The sequence below is a fragment of the Carlito syrichta genome, unplaced genomic scaffold (genome assembly GCF_000164805.1).
Source record: "Carlito syrichta isolate Samal-C Ts95f unplaced genomic scaffold, Tarsius_syrichta-2.0.1 Scaffold263506, whole genome shotgun sequence".
NCBI classification, from domain to species: Eukaryota; Metazoa; Chordata; class Mammalia; order Primates; family Tarsiidae; genus Carlito; species Carlito syrichta.
The window spans coordinates 382198-402023 of record NW_007207602.1 but is presented as its reverse complement, the minus strand read 5'-3'; the positions used below and the strand labels follow the sequence as shown (position 1 = coordinate 402023).

At 39.8% G+C, this 19826-nt stretch overlaps 1 protein-coding gene across 1 annotated transcript in view; it reads left to right on the top strand.

The window, feature by feature from the left end:
* LOC103254031 (lipoxygenase homology domain-containing protein 1-like) overlaps positions 1-18686 on the top strand; it is a 241470-nt gene extending 222784 nt beyond the window's left edge. Inside the window, exons 19-22 of the mRNA XM_021709625.1 lie at positions 3341-3473; positions 4169-4320; positions 7396-7550; positions 18602-18686. Of these exons, the coding sequence (XP_021565300.1) occupies positions 3341-3473; positions 4169-4320; positions 7396-7550; positions 18602-18686 (525 nt within the window). The remainder of the gene's footprint in view (positions 1-3340; positions 3474-4168; positions 4321-7395; positions 7551-18601) is intronic.
* The last annotated feature ends 1140 nt before the right edge of the window (positions 18687-19826 follow it).

Here is a 19826-nt window from a genome sequence, read left to right as displayed (position 1 = left end):
CATTTGTGACAAGCCTCTTTTCTCTCTTTGTAATTCTTTCTGACTTAGTTGCTCTGAAGCTAGTCACTGACCTTCTGCTCTGAGGCCCCTTCTGTGGTTCAATATAGGTCTTAGTGAGAGAGAGAGAGAGAGAGAGAGAGAGAGAGAGAGAGAGAGAGAGAGCACTCACTTCTTTTTGCACCCTGTGGCAAGTTTCTCAACTGTAGCAATCGCTGCTGCTAGCAGTCTATGGAGAGTAAGTGGGAGGATAGATTTCCCCCATCTTCTGTCTGCAGTTTGTAGCCCAGAAACCTTCCCACTGAGAAAGCCTTTAGATGTCTTTCTTTTGCTCCCTCCCTGTTCAAGTCCACAATCTGCTCTTGAAAAAGAATGACTTCTTTGCAATGTGGTAGGGTGAAGGGGATCTGCCCTGTAGGCACCAGGGCTTGGAGGTGATTCTTCCTGAAATAGCTAGGAAGATGGACCAGGTGCTAGTGAGGTTCACTCTGCAGGTAGGCTTTCCCTGCCTAGGAGCTGGGCACTCGTCTCTGCTGACTGAAGCTACTGCATTCATAGCTGCTGACCCAGTGTGGGTTTTCCCCCTATTCTGCTAGGGATCTAGTTGCCTGCTGCTGTGCCCTCACCAGGACTCCTCCTATATGGTACCAATGACTCGTACATGACCGGGAAGGGATGAATGGATCCAAAGCATGTTAGGTTTAGGTATACTCACTCATTCTTGTTCGCTGGGCAGAGCTTGAGCTCCTATGAGAGCCTAGTGCATGGTAGATGATGAGGTGCCTGGATTCCTGTGTCTACCGTTGTTTTCTGGTTTCTATGAGAGACTTTTGCTGGGTGCAGGGTGCTTCACCTATCCAAAAATGGTTGGGGTGTCTTCATCTATTGACAGCATGGTCCCTATTCTCTGCCTTTACCCAGTGACACCAATGTGCTGCTCCATGGATGCCATCTTGGATCTTCCCACATTTCTTTTTTTTATTATAAATATGTGGAGTACAATTCAGGATTAGGTATATAAACGTGGATTATGCAGGTACCCTTGTTGTTGAGGTGTGTTCCTCCCTCCCTTGGCAGTTTCCCTCAACTGCCAATCCCAATCCCTCCTCCCCTGACAGTTTCCCACTACTGGCAATCTCTTTTTTATAGTAATATAATTGTTGAAGGTCTGCTTATGAGTGAGAACATATGGTACTCTGTTCTTTGTTTCTGTGATAGATTGCTGAGTATGATTGACTCTAAATCCATCCAAGTTGCTGCAAAGTCCTTATGTTTGTCCTTCTTTATAGCTGTATAATATTCCATTGAGTATGTGTACCACATTTTTTTATCCAGTTCAGCTTCGATGGGCAACATGGTTTGTTCCATGTTTTTGCTGGATCCTCCCACATTACTTACACATAATCTCATTTAATATTTGCAATAACCACATTATATAGTTGTTTTTTCTATTTTAAAGATGAAAAAAATGACATTCAAAGAGGTCATATTAATTTCTCATGGTTGGAAAATGGCTGATGTAGATCTTGATCACGGTTTTTCTAACTTCAAGTCTACTGTTCTTTTCATAGCCTCTTGCCTGGAGCAGGTAAAGAAGCAATTTGTCATTAATGAGGTGTGCTGATTTAGTCTATCACTTGTGTTTACAAATGCCTGTTTCACACAATTATTCATTTAATCATTCATTCAACAAACGACCACCAAAGACTGCTTCATGAAAGCTTATAGAAGTACCAAGATGAGCAGACATGGTTTGTTACCTCAAGTTACTCAAATATTAGGTGTTAACATGGCTGTGTAGGCTGCCATTGGTCACAAAGTAGGGCTGCTGAATCAGATTAAGAGCTCACAATAAACTTCTTAGAAGAAGCTATGTCTGCTAAATACTGAATGATGGGCATATTCAGCATGGTAATATGACAGATGAAAGCTGTTCCAAACAGAGATACAAGTGTGTGTGAAAACTGACATGAGAAGGGATGTGGCCAGACTGAGGAATCATGAGCAGATTAATACCACTGAAGTACAGAATGAGGGGAAACATCCAGCAAGATTACAACCTGACCACAAACTGCTCATTGTGTTGAAGATTCTGAATTTTACGGTACTGATAGGACTGTTGAAAAAGTTGTGAGCTGTGTGTAAAATAATCTGATTTCTGTTTTAGAATAATTTCTTTTGAAACAGCCTAAAGGCAGGATTGAAGGAAGGCAAGAATGGCACACTGTATTGTGGTGGCAAGCATTAAGAATAAGCCACCTGAGAAAGGGTGCACCTTCACCTAAGGCCAATACACAGAGGAAATCGAGGAGGAACAGGGACTTATTTAGAAGACTAACTAGTATCTTAAAAGGATGAGGACATTTCATCTATTGTGATAGGAGGGAAGGCAAACAATTATGAAGTTACTTCTGGAAGTCCTTTGCTAGTCTACTGAGATGTAATGGGGAAGATGATGGGAAGGGGACCTTTATGTGAAATACCCACCAAAGAAGCAGGCACTATTGAGAGGTCTACCAAGGATTCACTGGCCAGGAGGTAAAGGCGACTGGCAGCATGCTGGAAAGTGCAGGTATTTGGGCTGGTCAATTCAGGGCTTTCTCAGAGCCTACAGCTATTATAAATACACTTAAAATACACTAGAAATTTCTAAAAAGGTCTATAGTATTGCTTGCTTTGGTGAATAATATGAACACAAAATCTCTTTTGGAGTTCTTCCTATCAATTGCTTTTTTTCACAAATATAGGTGAACTTGAGAGCTTTGAATCAAACAGGGTCTGTTTTAAATTTCCAAGCCTCCATTTTCTTGTCTATAAAACTGTAAGAATGTTACCAGTCTAATTGGTGATGGTTAAAGGATAATTAAAATAAACCACTTGGCTGGGCCCAGTGGCTCATGCCCATAATCCTAACATTTTGGGAGGCTGTAGTAGGAGGATTGCTTGAGCCCAGGAGTTTGAGACCAGCCTAGGCAGTATAGTAAGACCTCTTCAAAAAAATTAGTTGAGTGTGGTGGCTTGCACTTGTGGTCCTAGTTACTCGGGAGGTGAGCCTGGAGGATCTCTTGAGCCTAGGTCGAGGATGCGATGAGTAGTGATGGTGCCGCTGCACCTCAGCCTGAGTGACAGAGTGAGATCCCAACTCAAAAAAAGTCACTTAGCATAATACTTGGTGAGCATTTGTTGTCTAATAAGTGACAGACACTATTAATGCCACTGCTACTAACAACCACCATCAGAGTATGCAGTACATTTTAGCAGTCCCTGGGGTTCCTCTGGAATTCCAAGTTCTATGAGAAATTGGAAATCACACAATTTAGCCATTTTTTTCTTCTAATCTCAGGTGACCATGCAACACTTGAAAAGCAAGATGACTCTAGATTTTGTAGCAAACGTGTGGCTCTCTTGGATCCAAGAAGACGGGGATATTGTCTGTGAGCTTCCTGTCGTAAAAGGAGGACAAGCCACTTTTCCATGTGTGTTCTTAATCCCCGGTATCATCTATTCTATGTACAAACTGTTTTTCAGTTGCTTGCATTTGTTTCTGAGCTATTTAGTTACAGAATATTTTTCCTACCACTTCTAAGAGAGTTGTTCTATCCAACTCTCTGCAGAAGTGACTTTTTCAGTGTCACAGCACGAGTCACTGGTAGATCTTGGATTAAATATAATCCCTAAATGGTTCTTGTGTCCCAGCTGCAGTCACAGAGGCTAAAGCTGTGAGAAATAAGAAATGTCATGGCTTTGTCTTGCCCAGCTGGCTCCTTCATGCCCTCACCTCGCTTTTGACTTATTCTCTCATCAAACCTTATATTATTTTAAACATTAAACATCATTTACAATAACATTGTCATCTTTGCCACTAAAATAGTAAGCACAAAATATCTTCCTATATTACATATAGAACAGTCTTTGAGAAAAATCTTTTATTTCTCTTTCTGAAAAAGCAATAAAACTTCTGGTCATTTGTTCATGGTGTAAAGATGCCCATTTATAATTAAAATTAATACTTGAAGGGTCAAAGATCTCTCAATTGATAGAAAGTCCCAAATGGAGGAATTCTCATATAATTTTTTTGCTATAGCCTGAAAACCTGTGGAGCTGGGTTTTACTTGTTTGAATTCCAAGGTAACGCTTTCTTCTTGTTTTCTCCCCCCTGTTGCTTTGCCAGTAGTGAGATACCAGGTAGATGTCTACACTGGGCAGTTGAAGCAAGCAGACACAGAGTCTGAGGTTTCCCTCTGTCTCTATGGGGAGAGGGGAGACTCTGGCCTTAGACGACTGTACAGATCTAACATGCCAGTAAGATTTCAAAAAGGACAGGTGAGTCTGTGTAAATCATGATCCCAGCTTCTTAGCAATCTCTCTGAGGATGGCCATATATGATTTAAAATTTAAAAGATGCTTGACTTTCTTCAAATTTTAGTTTTAAGGCATCTTTAGCACAACTTTTCCTGACCTGACTTCATAATGTGCTTTGTTTTAGAAGTTGTTCTTAAAAGAAAAATGGAACACACTAAGCCAATAATAAATGATAAAACAAAGAAAAAAGGTATTAAAAATTACTGATAGTGTAAGAAAAAAATGAGTTGGAAAGATAGGGAAAATATATATGAGGATGTGTTGACAAGTGCAAAGCATTATTTTAAAAGGTCATAGGAAGGCCATTATAGTATAATCCACACATTGGCCTTTCTTTAAACCTCTTGAATGGAGCCAACTATATTATTTTCACACTTATGCCCCTCATTATTTCCTTTTGTCCTTTACACTAGGTTAAGCCTTTCTGTACATTAGATGTCTGAGAAGTTACAGTGAGATATTTATCCACCTACATAATTTTTGTTATATTATTGTATATGGAAAGACAGTACTATTTAGAATTCTGGGATTAAGACCAAGGATTGTATAACCTACAAGTGTATTTTTTAAGAAAGAAGACTCCTTAAGCCACTTTGAAAGTGCTGTATCTCAGACTTTTTTTTTCAGTTTGTGAAGTATTTATGAAACATCAGAGATCATAAAGCTCACCTGTTCCTTTTATTTGTCACTGTATATTACACAAAGGCTTTCATCTGGATGACTAGGAAAGCTAGTTCTGCTTCGGGTGAGACAGAAACAAAATTATGCCTATTTTTGAGATTCCCAAGTATATTATTAATTTTGAGCAGAAATAAAATTTTAGATACTATATTATTATTATTATTATTATTACACTATGTGATCAGTGAAGCTGTCTCCTAAAGAACCCTGCTGGTTTTGCATTGGTCCCACACTCTTTCACCTTATCACTCAGTGATACATGGTGAAGGCTTCATCTCTCCAGCTGCCTGCTGGCTGGTTGCCAGCATGTGTCATTTTGCAGTAGTGTTGCATCATGTGATATTCCACGCTAAGATTTCTCAGATCATCTGTATGATGATCTTCTTCAGTTCATCACTGTGTTTGGCATTTACCAGAGAGTGGGGGAGCATGTTTTATGAACCGAGATTAAAATTGGGTAGGGGGTGGAATTGCAATTAGCATATAAAGAAGAGTAAGTCATGGGTTCAGTGGTATGTTTTGAAGTTTAGAATGAAAGACATAGTTGTTTTTCTTCCCTGGTTCACTTTAGATTTTACATTTTTCCCATTCATTTCTTCCGTGCATGGAATGTAATAGAAATGCCAAATAATTTCAAGAGTTTTGTACTCAAGAAACTGTGGTAACAGACTCAGAGTTTTGTTATCAGAATTTTTCATACCAGCCACTATTCACTTCATAAACTATTGATTGAGCTGGTTGTCATTTTTTCCTATAAGGTGTCCAGTAGTGTCATCAAAGGCAGCGACATACATAACAGACCCAGCTTAATTCTGTCTTCAAATCTAAAACTCCTTTAAGATACAAGAAAAATTCAGAAAGTTGATTCAGGCAATTCTTCTGGACCTCAAGTTGGGGCTTATCCTAAAGCAGACCATTAGATGAAGACTGGCGTACTGGTAATTTATCTGGGACATAATCTAGGTAAGCACCTGAGAAGTGAAAGAGTGGGGACAGTGAGGCAAGGAAGGAAAATAGCCAATACAGGGACCCTAGTGAGCTGGTCACTGCTGAGGCTCCTTTTTGCTAGGGACCTTCAGAGAAACCTGTGGAACATACCTCAGAAGCATCCCACAGGGGAAGCCCTCAGGCAGAGAAGCAGGAGACACAGGAGACTGAGATAGAAAGCTGTCAACATACCTAAACTCTTTACCAAAGCAGTAGGTGAACCCAGAAATAGACCCAGAAGACAGGGAAATCAGCATCAGTCACATCTGCTATAACAGGTGATGTGTGTCACGAAATGTCCCTTGTAAAGGCACACTAGGGATGTGGGAAGTGACAATGAGATTATCCAGGAACACCAAGGAGAAGCACAAACAATCATCATCTAGTTTACAGAAACATCATTATTGGACTAGCAATGGGTTTGGTCTGGCTTAAATAAGAGATTTCTAACACCATGTGGAACCCAAGGTTGAGACCCAGGTAGTATATCTTCAAATATCAAATTAAAACTCAACTGGTCACAATGTAGGAGGCTGTGTTAATAGTGATACAATACAAGCAATACTGGATTCACAATTTTAATGTAGAGTAACAGTAGCTAACCGCTAACTGTCATTTCTGGGAATTTGTGAGACATTAAAATTCACAGACCCTTTCCTCAAATAATTTTAGGATGGTTATTCTCAACAGCAATCTATGAGGAAGTAATATGCAAAGGAGTTCTTTTTATTCCAATCAGTATAGCATAGACTTCGGGTCCTACATCTCTCCAGAAATGTCAATGTATTTTTTGACATAACAAACTACTTTTATTTAGGAATGAGGATTCCAGGATGCTTTTCCACAACAAACTCAGAGTGCTCTATTTTTATTTACAGAGGAAAAATCAAGAGAGGGAATTACTGAAGAACGAAGGGTAGGAGAGAGAGAAAGTTGGTCCAGCAAGTCTCAGAAGTAGATCAGCATTCATGGAAAAGAAATGTGCTGAACATTAGTTCTCATAGTTGTCAATCTGACCACCTAATAACTACTCCCCAGGGCCAGGGGTCTAACAAGAGAAAAGCCACAGACTGGGAGCCTTTGTGTTAAGGTTGGTTTGTTTGTTGCACTGGACACTACTACAAATTGAGAAAATAAAACTACAAAAGAGAGAGAGAGAGAAAGCCAGAAATATATTTTTAATGGATAAAAAAATAATGTGCTTATTTTTCATCTTTTGTTGCCCCTTTTGATGCTAACGGTAGTAGCATTATCTCTTTTGGTGTATTGTGCTGCTGCTGGCGGTCTTTGGGCTACTATTATTGCCTGCATTTGTCAGTGCCGGGCTCTAGTAATTTCTGTTGGGCTTTTCTCTGTCTCATGCATTAGATTGATACATTTCAAGTGGAGGCAGTGTCGCTTGGAAAACTGCAGAAGGTGCTGTTGCACTGTGAGGCCAGTGACAGATCACAGTACTGGTACTGTGAAAAGGTCATAGTCAGAGAACCTGGTACCTCCTCTGAGTCCATCTTCACCTGTGAAAGGTAATGCTGGTCTCTGTAATACTTAAAAGAGCATTGCACAGTGGATGATGGTGTGTGTGTGTGTGTGTGTGTGTGTGTGTGTGTGTGTGTGTGTGTGTGTGTGTGTGTTTAGGTCATGGATTTGTTTTATCTACTCAGGATTTCACATCATACATCATGCACTGATTGCCTAAGTGCATAATCTTTTGCTAAACATTGTAAGCAAGTCCTATCTTACAATATTTTATTATTACAATGTTATGCATGCTCCAAAATGATCGAAAGTTCAAACTCAATACTATTACCTGTGACAATATTGTTTAAATGTTTTTTATATTACCAAAATTGTAGTGTTACAATACTTTTATAAGGGAATTAAATGAGGAGAATTTTACAGAGAAGAATTTTCAGAACAGAATGCAAGAAAGACAAAGATTAAATTCTAGATTAGTTGGGCTTTCCCTTGAGCCCCATAATCAACTCCCTCCATGCCTGACCTGACCCTACAGCTGTTAGGTTTGAGCCCAAGGTCTCACAGTTACTCCCTTCTTGAAACACCTCCTTGCTTAAGAAAGTAGCTCTTATTTTCAGGTTAAACACCTCCTTGCTTAAGAAAGTAGCTCTTATTTTCCCAGGAAGAAACCTGGCTCTCTAGATTTTTGCTGATCACAGCTCTCTCAAGAAACTCTTAGCTTTGGTTAGATGGGTATTTACACATTTTGTTGCTTGGTTTGTCGATCACAGGCAGAAGATGAACCCCAGATTCTTGAATGAGACTGAACACAATTAGGTTTCCATGTCAGACCCCAACCTATTGTGCACATGAGAGTAAGAAACTTTGGACTTCATTTCGAAGTTTTGAATCTTCAATGTTGGAGCCTACTTTGTAGTTTTTTTTTTTTCTAAACAGATAATCAACAGGAAGTGAGACAGTAAAGTACAGGCAAAACAGGGACAATGGGAAATTCAAGGGTGTAGATTTGGAGATGCCAAGACAATTACAACTGGAAGTACTAAGCAAAAAGTGGAGCGAAAGATAATGAGGCAATTCAACTAAAAATACTGAAGGCATGCCACTAAAAACCGCAGACAGCAAAGATGGTTGGAGATGACTACGCATTACATATGAAAAGAGCAGTGAGATCCATAGGGAGCTCTCCCCCTTTTTTGCTTTTTTAGTCATTGCATTCACTCAATCCCCTGTTCAGAGTGTCTGTGTAATTCATCCCTTCTTTTTCCTTACTACTGCTCTGCTCTTATCGATGCCTTTGTTTCATCAAAATTAGCTCATTGCACTAGTGTAATTGTCGTTCGTTCGAGTTTTTCTTCTCCAGTCTACCTGCCCACTACTTCCACACTAGTCTTCCTATGATAGTCATTAGCATTATTTTGACTTTACCTTATCGCTTCTTCTCTCAGTCTTTCTTTGTTTCATTTAGAATTCTTTAGTATTTTATTGTGCAGTTTTGCTCTAAACATTTTCAGAAAAAAAGTGGGGGAAAATACTGTTTTAAAAGCTGTGTTTTTTAAAATTTATTTTTAATTTTTATTTCAATAGCTTTGGGGGGGTACAAGTAGTTTTTTGTTTTGGGCTTTATGTGTATCCACCACCCCTACCTGTGCAACATGGGCTTGATCAATGATTTTTTGGTACCTCTGCCACTCCCCCACCTTCTGACTCTCCAGTGTCCATTGTATCATTCTCTGTGTCTTTGCATATCCTTAGTTTACCTCCCACTTATAAGTGAGAACATGTGGTGTTCCTGAGTTAGTTCAAATAGATGTTGTTCTCCAATTCTATCCAAGTTACTGAAAAAGACATTATTTCATTCTAAAAGCTGTATTTTAATTACATCACCCCAGTTTAAAAATCTTCAACAATCCCCATCGCCTACTAAAAAAGCAGCAAAACAAAACAAACAAAAAAACTTGGTGATCTTTCCATAGAAGGCTTCTTACCATCTGATCCAGTTTCCCCCCTCCAACTTGTTTTCACAACTATCCTCTTGCAGGATCTTACTGCAATTAGACCACCTATCATTGCCTGGACAAGTTCTGCTCCATTTTGCTTCTGTCCCTCAGAATGTGCTATTCTTCACTCACTAGGCCTCTTCTTACTCTACTCTCACGGTTACCATCCTGTCTATCTTTCAAGTTTCCATTTAGGTTTGTCCTGTAGCATGACTTCATTGGCCCAACCAGAAACAATGTCTCTGTTCTCTCAGTGTTTACTCAGAACTCAGCATGCACAGGCAGCCCCATCTGATGAGTGAAGGGAATTTGGGCATCACTTCCCAGCCTGCTCCTATCCACAGCACACTGGCATCTCAGGGAGCAGATGACAGCTTTATTTTATTCTGGACATCAGAAGTGCTAGGAGCTGTTTCATGCAGGGATTTCTTCTTATGTTCTGATGGACTTCGTGACATTAATCTGTCGATTCATCTTAAATATGAAATCTCCTAGGAGACAACTTAGATGTGTTCATGGTCATGTTCATGCCTCCACATCGATGCCATGCCACGACCCCACCACTGTGACCCGCTGCCTCCACCCATCACCTCCCACACCACCTAACTCTTGTTTGGGCTATGCCATCGTGGCCTCCTCTGGAAGGAAGAGACATAAGTGGTAGCTTAATTAGTTTTCATTAGTTGCATCTGAAAAAAAATTTAATTACAAAATATATTAAGTAATTAGATATAATATGACAAATATGTCCCATCCCGAATGGTACCAAATGCTGATATTTTATACCCTGCACATTGTAGATCCTAGAGAAATGGTAGCCAGTGCTCATTTATACAATATCCTGATGAAGATAGTAAGTTGTAAAAGTCATTCCTTCCTACTGTTTAGATATAAAGAGATGAGGCAGGCGTTGCTTCTTAAAGAAGCCGCAGAGTGTGGCTCTAGGAACAGAACATGAACATGGCAGGTTTCTTTCCAATACAGAAGAAAACAAAAAACGGCTCTGAAGTCACTTAAAGTTGCTTCTGTGATCCCAGAGCCTTTTCTCTTCATGTGAAGGGTCAAGGACTGTGTCCTTCAAGGCATATGGAGTCTGGAAGGCTCTGAGGGAAAAGAGAGTCGCGGTCACATGCAGGAGCCGGTTGGACAGTCTCTCGCGGTCCTTGTGGGGAAGCTGAGCAGGGAGCGATGCTGCATGTTTGTTGTGGGCAGTCAGTTTGGAGGTGCAGGTGGCAGAAATGCTCAGGTGGACAAATCAGAGGGGAAAAGGAAAGAAAATCTTGAGCATACTTCTCAGAGCTTCCTCAGAAAATAATAATTTACAGCACAGCGGATTAGGGCAGAGAGAAAGACCACCAAGTGCTGGTTCCTTTCATGAGCTGGGGTGATGCTCAGGTGAGACACAAAGCAGAGCTGCAGGAGGAGGTGTCTGCACATCACAGAGGCTTCCTGCCAGCTCTGGCTTCATCCTTTTCTTTCCCCTCTTTAGTTGAACACCCACGTCCTTGTGTTTTATTTTATTTCTATGCCTGAAGAGATTATATTTCTGCCTTTTGCATTTAATAAAGATGTACACCACAGGATTTCTATGATTTGTACTGAAGCTTTGGCTATTTGAGGTTTGTGGCAAGCAAAATTTGTATTGAATAAGGCAGATATTCAGTTGAACTGTCGTAAATATTATTATTACAATTTGTATTAGCTTTCTGTAGCTGCTGTAACAAATTACCACAAACTTGGTAGCATTAAGCAACTGAAATTTGTTCTCCCACAGTTCTGGATTTTGGAAGTCATTGGTTTCAAAATTCAAGAGTCAGCAGAGCGATGCTTTCTCTGAAGGAGCCAGCAAACAATCCTTCCTTGCTTCTTCCCAAGTCTGGTGGTTGCTGACAGTCCTTGACATTCCTTAGCTTGTGGCTGCATCACTCTAGTCTCTTAATCTGTTGTCACATGGCTGTCTTCCCTTTGTGTGTCTGTGTGCTTCTTTTCTTCTTATAAGGACACTAGTCATTGGACGAGGTCCAATCTACTTCAGTAGGGTCTCATCCTAACTAATTACTCCTTCAAATATTTTATTTCCAAATCAGGCCACATTCAGAATTTCTAGGTAGATAAGTTTTGGGGGAATGTTATTTAATTCAGTATAACCTTTGAGTGGACCCCATAACTTACTATATACTGCAAGATTTGTTCGCATCAAGTTAGGGAATTGCTAGATTTTTCTGTGTTACCACACTTTTAGTATTGCATAGGTGTATGTGTATGTGTGAGCCTTGACATGAAGGTGAGTCATTAAAAATAAGTTAGTATCTATCTTTTAATAGAAATAATGTCATTGATGATGTACATTTGTTAACCCGCTTGGTCTAGGAGAGCCTGGAGACAGGGAGTGCCAAGAGCTTCTAATGTTGACTTCCATCACTCTTGACTGTTTTGGGTAATGAATGACATTGACATGAGCTTGGGGTAGCAAGCTATTTGAAATAAAGGTGTTACCTAGGACAATCCTAAATACAAGGAGAATTTATAGACCAGAAATTGCAAAGTTAAATGCAAATAACTGATATTTTATTGATTGATTGAGTTGGGGTTTCACTCCGTCCACCAGGCTGGAGTGCAGTGGTACACTCATGGCCATCCCAGCATTGACCTGCTGGGTGCCCTACCACGCCCAGCTAATTTTTTATTTTTTATTGTAGAGACAAGGTCTCCCCAAGTTGCCCGGGTTGGTCTTGAATCCGTGGGCTCAGGCAATTCATTCGCCTCGGCCTCCCAAAGTGCTGGAAATAACTGATATATATATTTTTTATTTATTTTTTTATTTTTTTATTTGGAGTCTCACTGTCACCCAGCCTCGACCTGCTGGGCTCCGGTGATCCTTCTGCCTCAGCCTTCCAAATAGCCATAATTACAGGCATGCGCTACCACGCCCGGCTGATATTTTGATTTATTGTAGAGATGAGGTCTCGCTGCCCAGGCGGGTCTCGAACCCACGGGCTCAGGCAATCCACTCACCTCAGCCTCCCAAAGGCATGGGATTACAGTCTGAGCCACCGAGCCCGGCAATTACTGATATTTTTAAATTGACCTAACTTGACTTGTCAAGGCAGAGCAGCGTGACCACCTTTGTTCTCTCAAAACCAAATTGTGGTCAGATAGGTAGAATGAGCCTGAGGCATATTCACCCGAGGAATAAGGACAACCTATTGCAAAGTGCTTCTTAGAATTGATATTGCAACTAGCACCTTTAAAATAGTCCCACCTCCTTTCTATTCAAGTTTCTTTACTTTCTTTCTTTTTTTTTTTGAGTTGGAGTCTCACTGTCACCCAGACTGGAGTGCGGTGGCTGTTCCCGGCCACCGCAGCCTTGACCAACTGGGCTCCAGCGATCCTTTCGCCTCAGCCTCCCAAGTAGCTGGAACTACAGGCGTGCGCTATCATGCCCGGCTAATTTTTTTTATTTATTGTAGAGATGAGGTCTCGCCTGCCCAGGCAGGTCTCGAACCCACGGGCTCAGGCAATCCACTCACCTCAGCCTCCTAAAGGCGTGGGATTACAGGCTGAGCCACCAAGCCCGGCTTCTTTTCTTTTTTATTGAGAAAGATTGAGATCATTATTTTGGGATGGAAAGTGGAAAAAAGGAGACTTAAAAAATACTTCTACTATAGATAGAATAGATGATTAGCAAATCCTGGGTACTTTTGGGAGGAGGCATCCACTTCCACTCACACCATTTCACAGGCCTCAGTGTCTTCTTACTAATTGTTGGGGGGGGGGGAAGGGCTTGTTGGTCTATTAAAATAATTGTAGGGTCCTGTAGGCAAGGAAGGCAGACCTCAAGAAGGGGGTACTAACGGCCTTCGTGCACTTTTGGAATTGTACTTTGTGGTAATTCTGGCAGGTGAAACTGTCCTTGGCTACATAGCAGGTGCATAGCCAGGCCAGGGTCTGGCAGACACGTTCTTCTCTTCTCCTTACTGGCTGTCAGTGTGCTCCCAAATGGTGCTATATCCTCTGCATTCAACTCTTGGCCTCACTCTGGCATCTGGAGTCCTGTAGACTCTATATGTTTACTGGTGAGTTGACAAAAGATGTGTCACCTTTGTCAGGAAATATTTTCTGAAGCCACAGGTTGGGAGAGTGTTACTTCCCTGTATACCTTTCACAAAGTGCATGACATTAATTCAACACTTACTACATTAAATTACACTTGTGTGTTTATGTGTCTATCCTACTTCTCTATCTCTCAGTAGACTTCTCCTGAGAGATAATGTCTTATATTTTTATTTTCAGCTCCTACCATGTTTCTGGAATAGAACAGGTTAAATATGTAATAATTTGAGCCAAAGGGTATACATTAATCAAGACATCATAAGCCCTAAAGGAAATCACAGTAAATGATGGGTTTGGAATTAGAGCATGAAATCTAAAAGGTTTAAATATGTCTTAATCTCTCTAAGACACATATAAGCAAAATTGTCACTTAATATCCATTTTTAAGTGTCAATGATAACAAAGAGCCAAAGAATGATCCTTAGAATTAACATGGGAGTTAAAACAAAGAAAAGACGAGTATTTCACTGGTGTAGATTTTTTTTTTTTTAGCAAAACATGGTTCACTTGTCTTGGGCTCTGTCTTGAAAAACTGAAGTTGTTAGGTGACCACTCACAACCGCGATTGGGATGCACCTTGACTGTCAGGCAGAAAGGGGCATTCCATCGCTGTGACCTTGAACACCGAACACTGGAAGGGTCATGCAAGAAATTCTTAAACAGCAGCAAGACTGCCAATTACCCTGCATTGTTTCAGCAATATTGTTCACAAAGCATTTTCCTTGTTAAGTTGCCTTGTGTCAACTCTGGCAGTTATTCCAAAAGTCAAATATGAAGGCCGATGTCCTTAGGAGGCTGTAATAGAGACCTTCAGTGTCTACAGGACAAATGTTTAGAGCATAGTAGGTGTGCAGGAAGTGGGTGCTAAATTAGTGAATTTGTGATGAAATAAACTGATTTCTATACAGAGGTGAGTATATCATTTGTGGAGAGGTGCAGAAAAAGGACTAGGGCCAGCCTGTTTGAACAGCACTCTTTTTTTTTCTGCATAGGCATAGTTGGCAAGGGCACTTTTATACCTAGGCCAGCTCTGTCTAAAGGCGATAGTTTGTAGTGACAGGTTTAAAATGAACTAGCAGCTCACCCCCTACACCCTGCTTTGGCTATTGGCCTTTCCGGGCTTCTCTTGTGATGCCTTCCAATAAAGTACATTTTGCTTCCCTCTCTAGACTTTCTCCAGGGACATTGGCTCTCTCTTGCCTCGCATGTCTTAGCTCATTTTATACTTTCCTCTGCTTATGGAAATTCTCATCCTTCAAGGCCCAGAATAAAATGGTATTCATGTCACGAAGCTTGCTCTGCTTGCCCAACCAGAAGTGACCTTAAAATCCTCCAGGGCTTGACCTAGACCTTGATGCAATTCTTGCCACATCAGGTCATCTACCATTGTTGTTTGTGAATGTTTGTCTCATGTACCAGGTGATAAGCGTCTCATACATTTGTTTTTATTGTTCAGCACGGTTTCTTGTACCAATTAAGGATTTGACCAAAGTTTATAAGAAAGAAATGGGGGCGGGTGGAAGGAAGGAAGAGAAGGAGGGAGGAAAGGAGGGAAAGAAGAGAGGAGTGAGGGAAGAGCCGGGGACAGGAGGGGAAGGAAGAGGAGAGACACAGGGAGAGAGAGAGGGAAGCAGACAAGGGAGGGAGGAACAAAAAGCATAATGGAATCCCAAATTGAAAGAAGCCTTAAGTCACCTAATCCTTACCTGGGTTCCCTCTGTAGCATTCTCAGATATCTCATTAAAAATAATTTAAGCATTTATTTATTTCCAAAATAATTCATCATATGTATAAATGGTTTTATTTTCCCTTTCTGGGAAAAAGGGTGAAATGATGAATGGCATAGATTAAAAAAGGATGTTGAAGTTTTGATAAAGCACAGAAATGTAAAATACTATTTTTACAAGGAAGAGAATAATAAAAATTATCATGAGGCAGTGAGCAATCACTTAACTTTACTGATTTTTTTCTGAAAGAGGCCATTATTAATCATTTCTTGCTATTCTGAGCATGTATTTGTGCTGCTGCAGATTTCTGTGCTCTTCTTTGTCAGTTTGAGCCATTCCTTGGTGCGAAAGTGACAAGCAGTGATGGTGGGAAACTGACAGAATGAGGCGCAGGGATGAGTTTTGCTCATTTTTTGGGACGTGGGGTGGAGACATAGAAGCTTCAAATATATTTCCGCCATTTTCAATGTGAATGTTTGGCTGCCATATCTAAACTGTAGCTTAGATTAAATGTAATCTATATTACTCCTTACTGTTTTATGCCTCTTTACCAGCAAAAAACACTGCGCATGTTTTAAGATCACCCAAACATATTCTATGGTTCTCAACTCTAATGTTAAATGACTTAGAGAATTTTTTCCCTCTGTCTTTGTGTTTCCTAGCTAGGGCAGTAAAAGGGAACTCCCTGGTGAGCTGGGGACATTTAGGCATTATTTTGGTGGTGGCTGCAGAGAATATATGGTGTTTCTGGGCAAGTACCCATTTCCTGCTTGCTTTTTATCCCACTCCTTTAATGTTAACCCTCTCAGGCCATACTCCTCAATCTTCCCTTCTATTCACTGGCTTTGGAGGATTTATTTTCTCCTAATGCAAAAACGTGGCTCACTATCCAAGGTCCATTACTTCGTGGCACATCTGAAAAAAGGAGGATGCTTATCAGTTAACTAGCAATCACCTCAAATATATTTGCTATAACACAACTCTGTACAAGGTACTGTGTTTGGCAATAAGAAAATAAATAACTGTTTTAATACAATAAGCTTACGTATGTTTAATCCTGTATCCCTTGTGTAGGTACTATTGTTATTCATAATTTACAAAAGAGGAAATTGAGGCTTAGAAAGGTCAAGAGCATGCGTCAAGGTTGTACAACTAACAGGTGTTGGAGCTAGATTCTGAAACAAGGCTGTCTGACTCCACATCAAATTTAAAGCCTATATTCATAAACGTAAAGGTGACAGTCTTTATTTTGGCATGTAAAGTAAACTCTTCATGGAGAGAGCACTCTAGCTGCACAGATGAGACACATCAACCAAACACAATTAATACAGATAAAGCAAGTTTGCACAATTAGGACCTAACGGAATATGTAAAATAAAGCTTCCAGAAGAGGAAGAAAGCACACTGTGAGTTGAAGTGGTCAGAAGGAAGTGGGATCTCTAAGAGCTTTGGAAAGAGGAGTAATCCTAATGGCTGGCAGGACTATGAGCTCACAGTTCACCTGTATGCCCCACATCGTTCTGGTGGTGCTGATTTCAAGGCAAGTGTGGTGGAGTCATCCCTACAGCTCAGCCTCTAAGTTCTTTCTTGACATCCTCAGATCCCACACCTAGCCTTAGGTAACCCCCATGCAATCCCTGCCCCCAGCCTGTCTTGTTCAGCCTCCTTGCTTCAGCACATGGAATTTCATCATGCCTCTGTGCCTATGCCAAAGTTGTTCTCTCTCTATGGTGCCCTTTCTGGCCTCCTCATTGCCCAGCCTTCCTTGAGTGTCACCTCTTTATTGACAGTTTTTTGTTCTTCCTACCTTTGCACTTCCCTGTTTGTGCCACTGAGTTGGCCAGTCTCCCTTTCTGCTCCTATAACATCTATATTTCTTACCTCACTCACCACACTTGGTTACGTTTACATCTTTACATTATCTGCTGTCTTCTTTGATGCTGGAAGCTCCTCCAGTCAGGTTCTTTATCCCTGTTGTTCTTCCTGGAGCCTCAGCACTTAGCAAAGTGCCTGGGACATGGGAAACACCTACTATCTATTTTTTTTTATTCCACTTTTTATTTTATTTTTAAAATTTATTTAACTTTTAATTTTTTTTTTTATTTTAAAGATGTGGGGTACAATTCAGGGTTAGGTATACACATGCTCATTATGCAGGTACCCTTGTGGATGAGATGAACCCCCCTTCTCCCGGCAGATTCCCACTACCGCCAATCCTACCCCCCCCCGTCAGTTTCCTGCTACTGCCAATCATTTTCTTATAGTATTATGATAATTGTTCAAGGTCCGTCTATGAGTAAGAGCATGTGATACTCAGTTCTTTGTTTCTAAGTATGTATTAAATGAATAGATGGAGGGATGGAAGGAATGCACATATGCTTGAGTGTGTGGAATTGCTATAACTGTGATTTTTGTAGTAAAATAATGAAATGTGTGGACTACTTAATAGCACAAACAATACTTGTGCATGACTTTATTTCAGCTTCACAACAGTTCCATGAGGCAGGTGATTTAGTCAAGGAAACTAAGCTTCAAGAAGGTCAGACCACAAAGCCATTAAGTGGTAAAATTAGTTTTGAGTCCAGTTTTGACTTTTTTTCTATAAAAGTGAGCTTCTAACACAGAAGTTTGGCTGGTTTAGGAGGAAGCTGCCAGAATGGGCCATTAAAACTTCCCCTAAGCACATTTTTCAAATTGATAAAATTTTCACCTACTTTTAAGGTAATAGTCTTTTCTGCAGAAGAAGAGATTTCAGAAGAAGCTATGTGAAAGCAAAACAGAGACTCTCACAGAGGAAATGTTAAAATGGTCAAATTCATTTTTCTCGGCCAAGTTTCCCTCCAACCACTGGGAAGGCCATATTGCTAGGCTGGTCCAAGCATCACTATCAAAATCATAAACCTCTCTGCCTTCATTGCAGCGTGGTACTATGAGTGCTTTCCTGGAGCCTCAGTGTGTTTACAGGTGCCAGTGATCGAGGCCCCATATACTTGGAGAGGTAGGTGGTGAGCAGGTTAGCAACTTATATATTTTATTCTTCATGCTGCAGTTATGACATAATTCTTAGCACAACAATGAATATACACTAGGCTGGGTTGTGTTTGAGTACGTAAACATCTATTTTTATAGTTACCTTTTCATGTGCAAAATGAATGCCGAATCAAACTTATTGTAAAAATTGAGTCAAAAGTTAATTTTTTCTTTTCTTCTTCTCTCTCTTCCCTCCTCTCTCTCTCTCTCTTTTTCCCTCCTTTTCCTCAGATGGCTTCCTTTTATGTCTCAGGGCGTACTTCATTCAGAAATTGAACTTTATCATCAAGGTGAGGATTCATGGATCTGTCAGTAGAAGAGAATAGAAGATGATTTTGTTACATCTGGACTTCATGGAACTGATTCCCCAGTTTTCCCCAGAATGTCTCCTTTGATAGTATACCTTTTATGTTAGATTTATATGTATGTCTCACTGTGAAAATAAAAACATATGTAAATATGTGTCTTGGCAACATTCTATGCCTTACTCTAAGTTGAAAAATCAACCAAAGAATTTGCCGCTGTTAAAGAGTTAAACTTAAATTTCCTTTTTTCCCCACATGCAATGTCATTAGACAGATCTATTATTAACTGCACTTCACTTTTATTTTTGCAGAAATGCAAATAAATCATCAACCTAAAAAACAAGAGGATGCAAATGGTAAATGCTGTTGCTACTTTTCATCTTTTAATCACATGAAATAATCTATTTCTATTTCAAGATTACCTGTCTTGCACATTTTTTATAGTACATTCTTATTGAGCTTAACTATTGATTGAAAAATACTTCAAATGAATATAGGAACAAGCATTACATTATAGTTTGGTTTAAAAAGAAAGTAACATTATTAACTTTAGCCTCAAATTCTTTTTCCCTTAATGCTTCATTTCAACGAGTTAACTATGTGGGGGAGATAATGATTTTTCAAATGATTCATTTCTATTAGTTATGCTTTTTACTCATTTGCATATTGATTTCTTAGTTTTCTTTTAAAGTCTTTTGTGATTAAATTTTTCTATTAGATTCTTTTCAAATTAACTTGTAATTGTGTTAGTATGAGACATTAAAAAATTGATCTGAATTAGATGAATAAATGAATGCATTAAATGGATGCACACCAGGTTAATTTGAAATTAGGCAAGGGTTAATGATAACATTATTATATTCAGATGGCTACTGAGATACAAACAATGTCCACTCTGATAACTAGCTTAAACTAGCATTTGCATCTACCTATATTAGAAATTGTTTTTCAGTTTATATTTTACTTTTTGTCATTTATTTTATAAGGAAAACTGTGTATATGTGTCAGATTATCAGTACAGGTGTAATTTTACTAATGTTTCAGAATCTCTTGATAAGGGGGCTCAAAAGGTCTGTGTCTTACAATTAACTCTTAAGGAATAAGACTTGAAATGACATTCCTTTTAAAATTTTTTTGTTATTATTTAATTT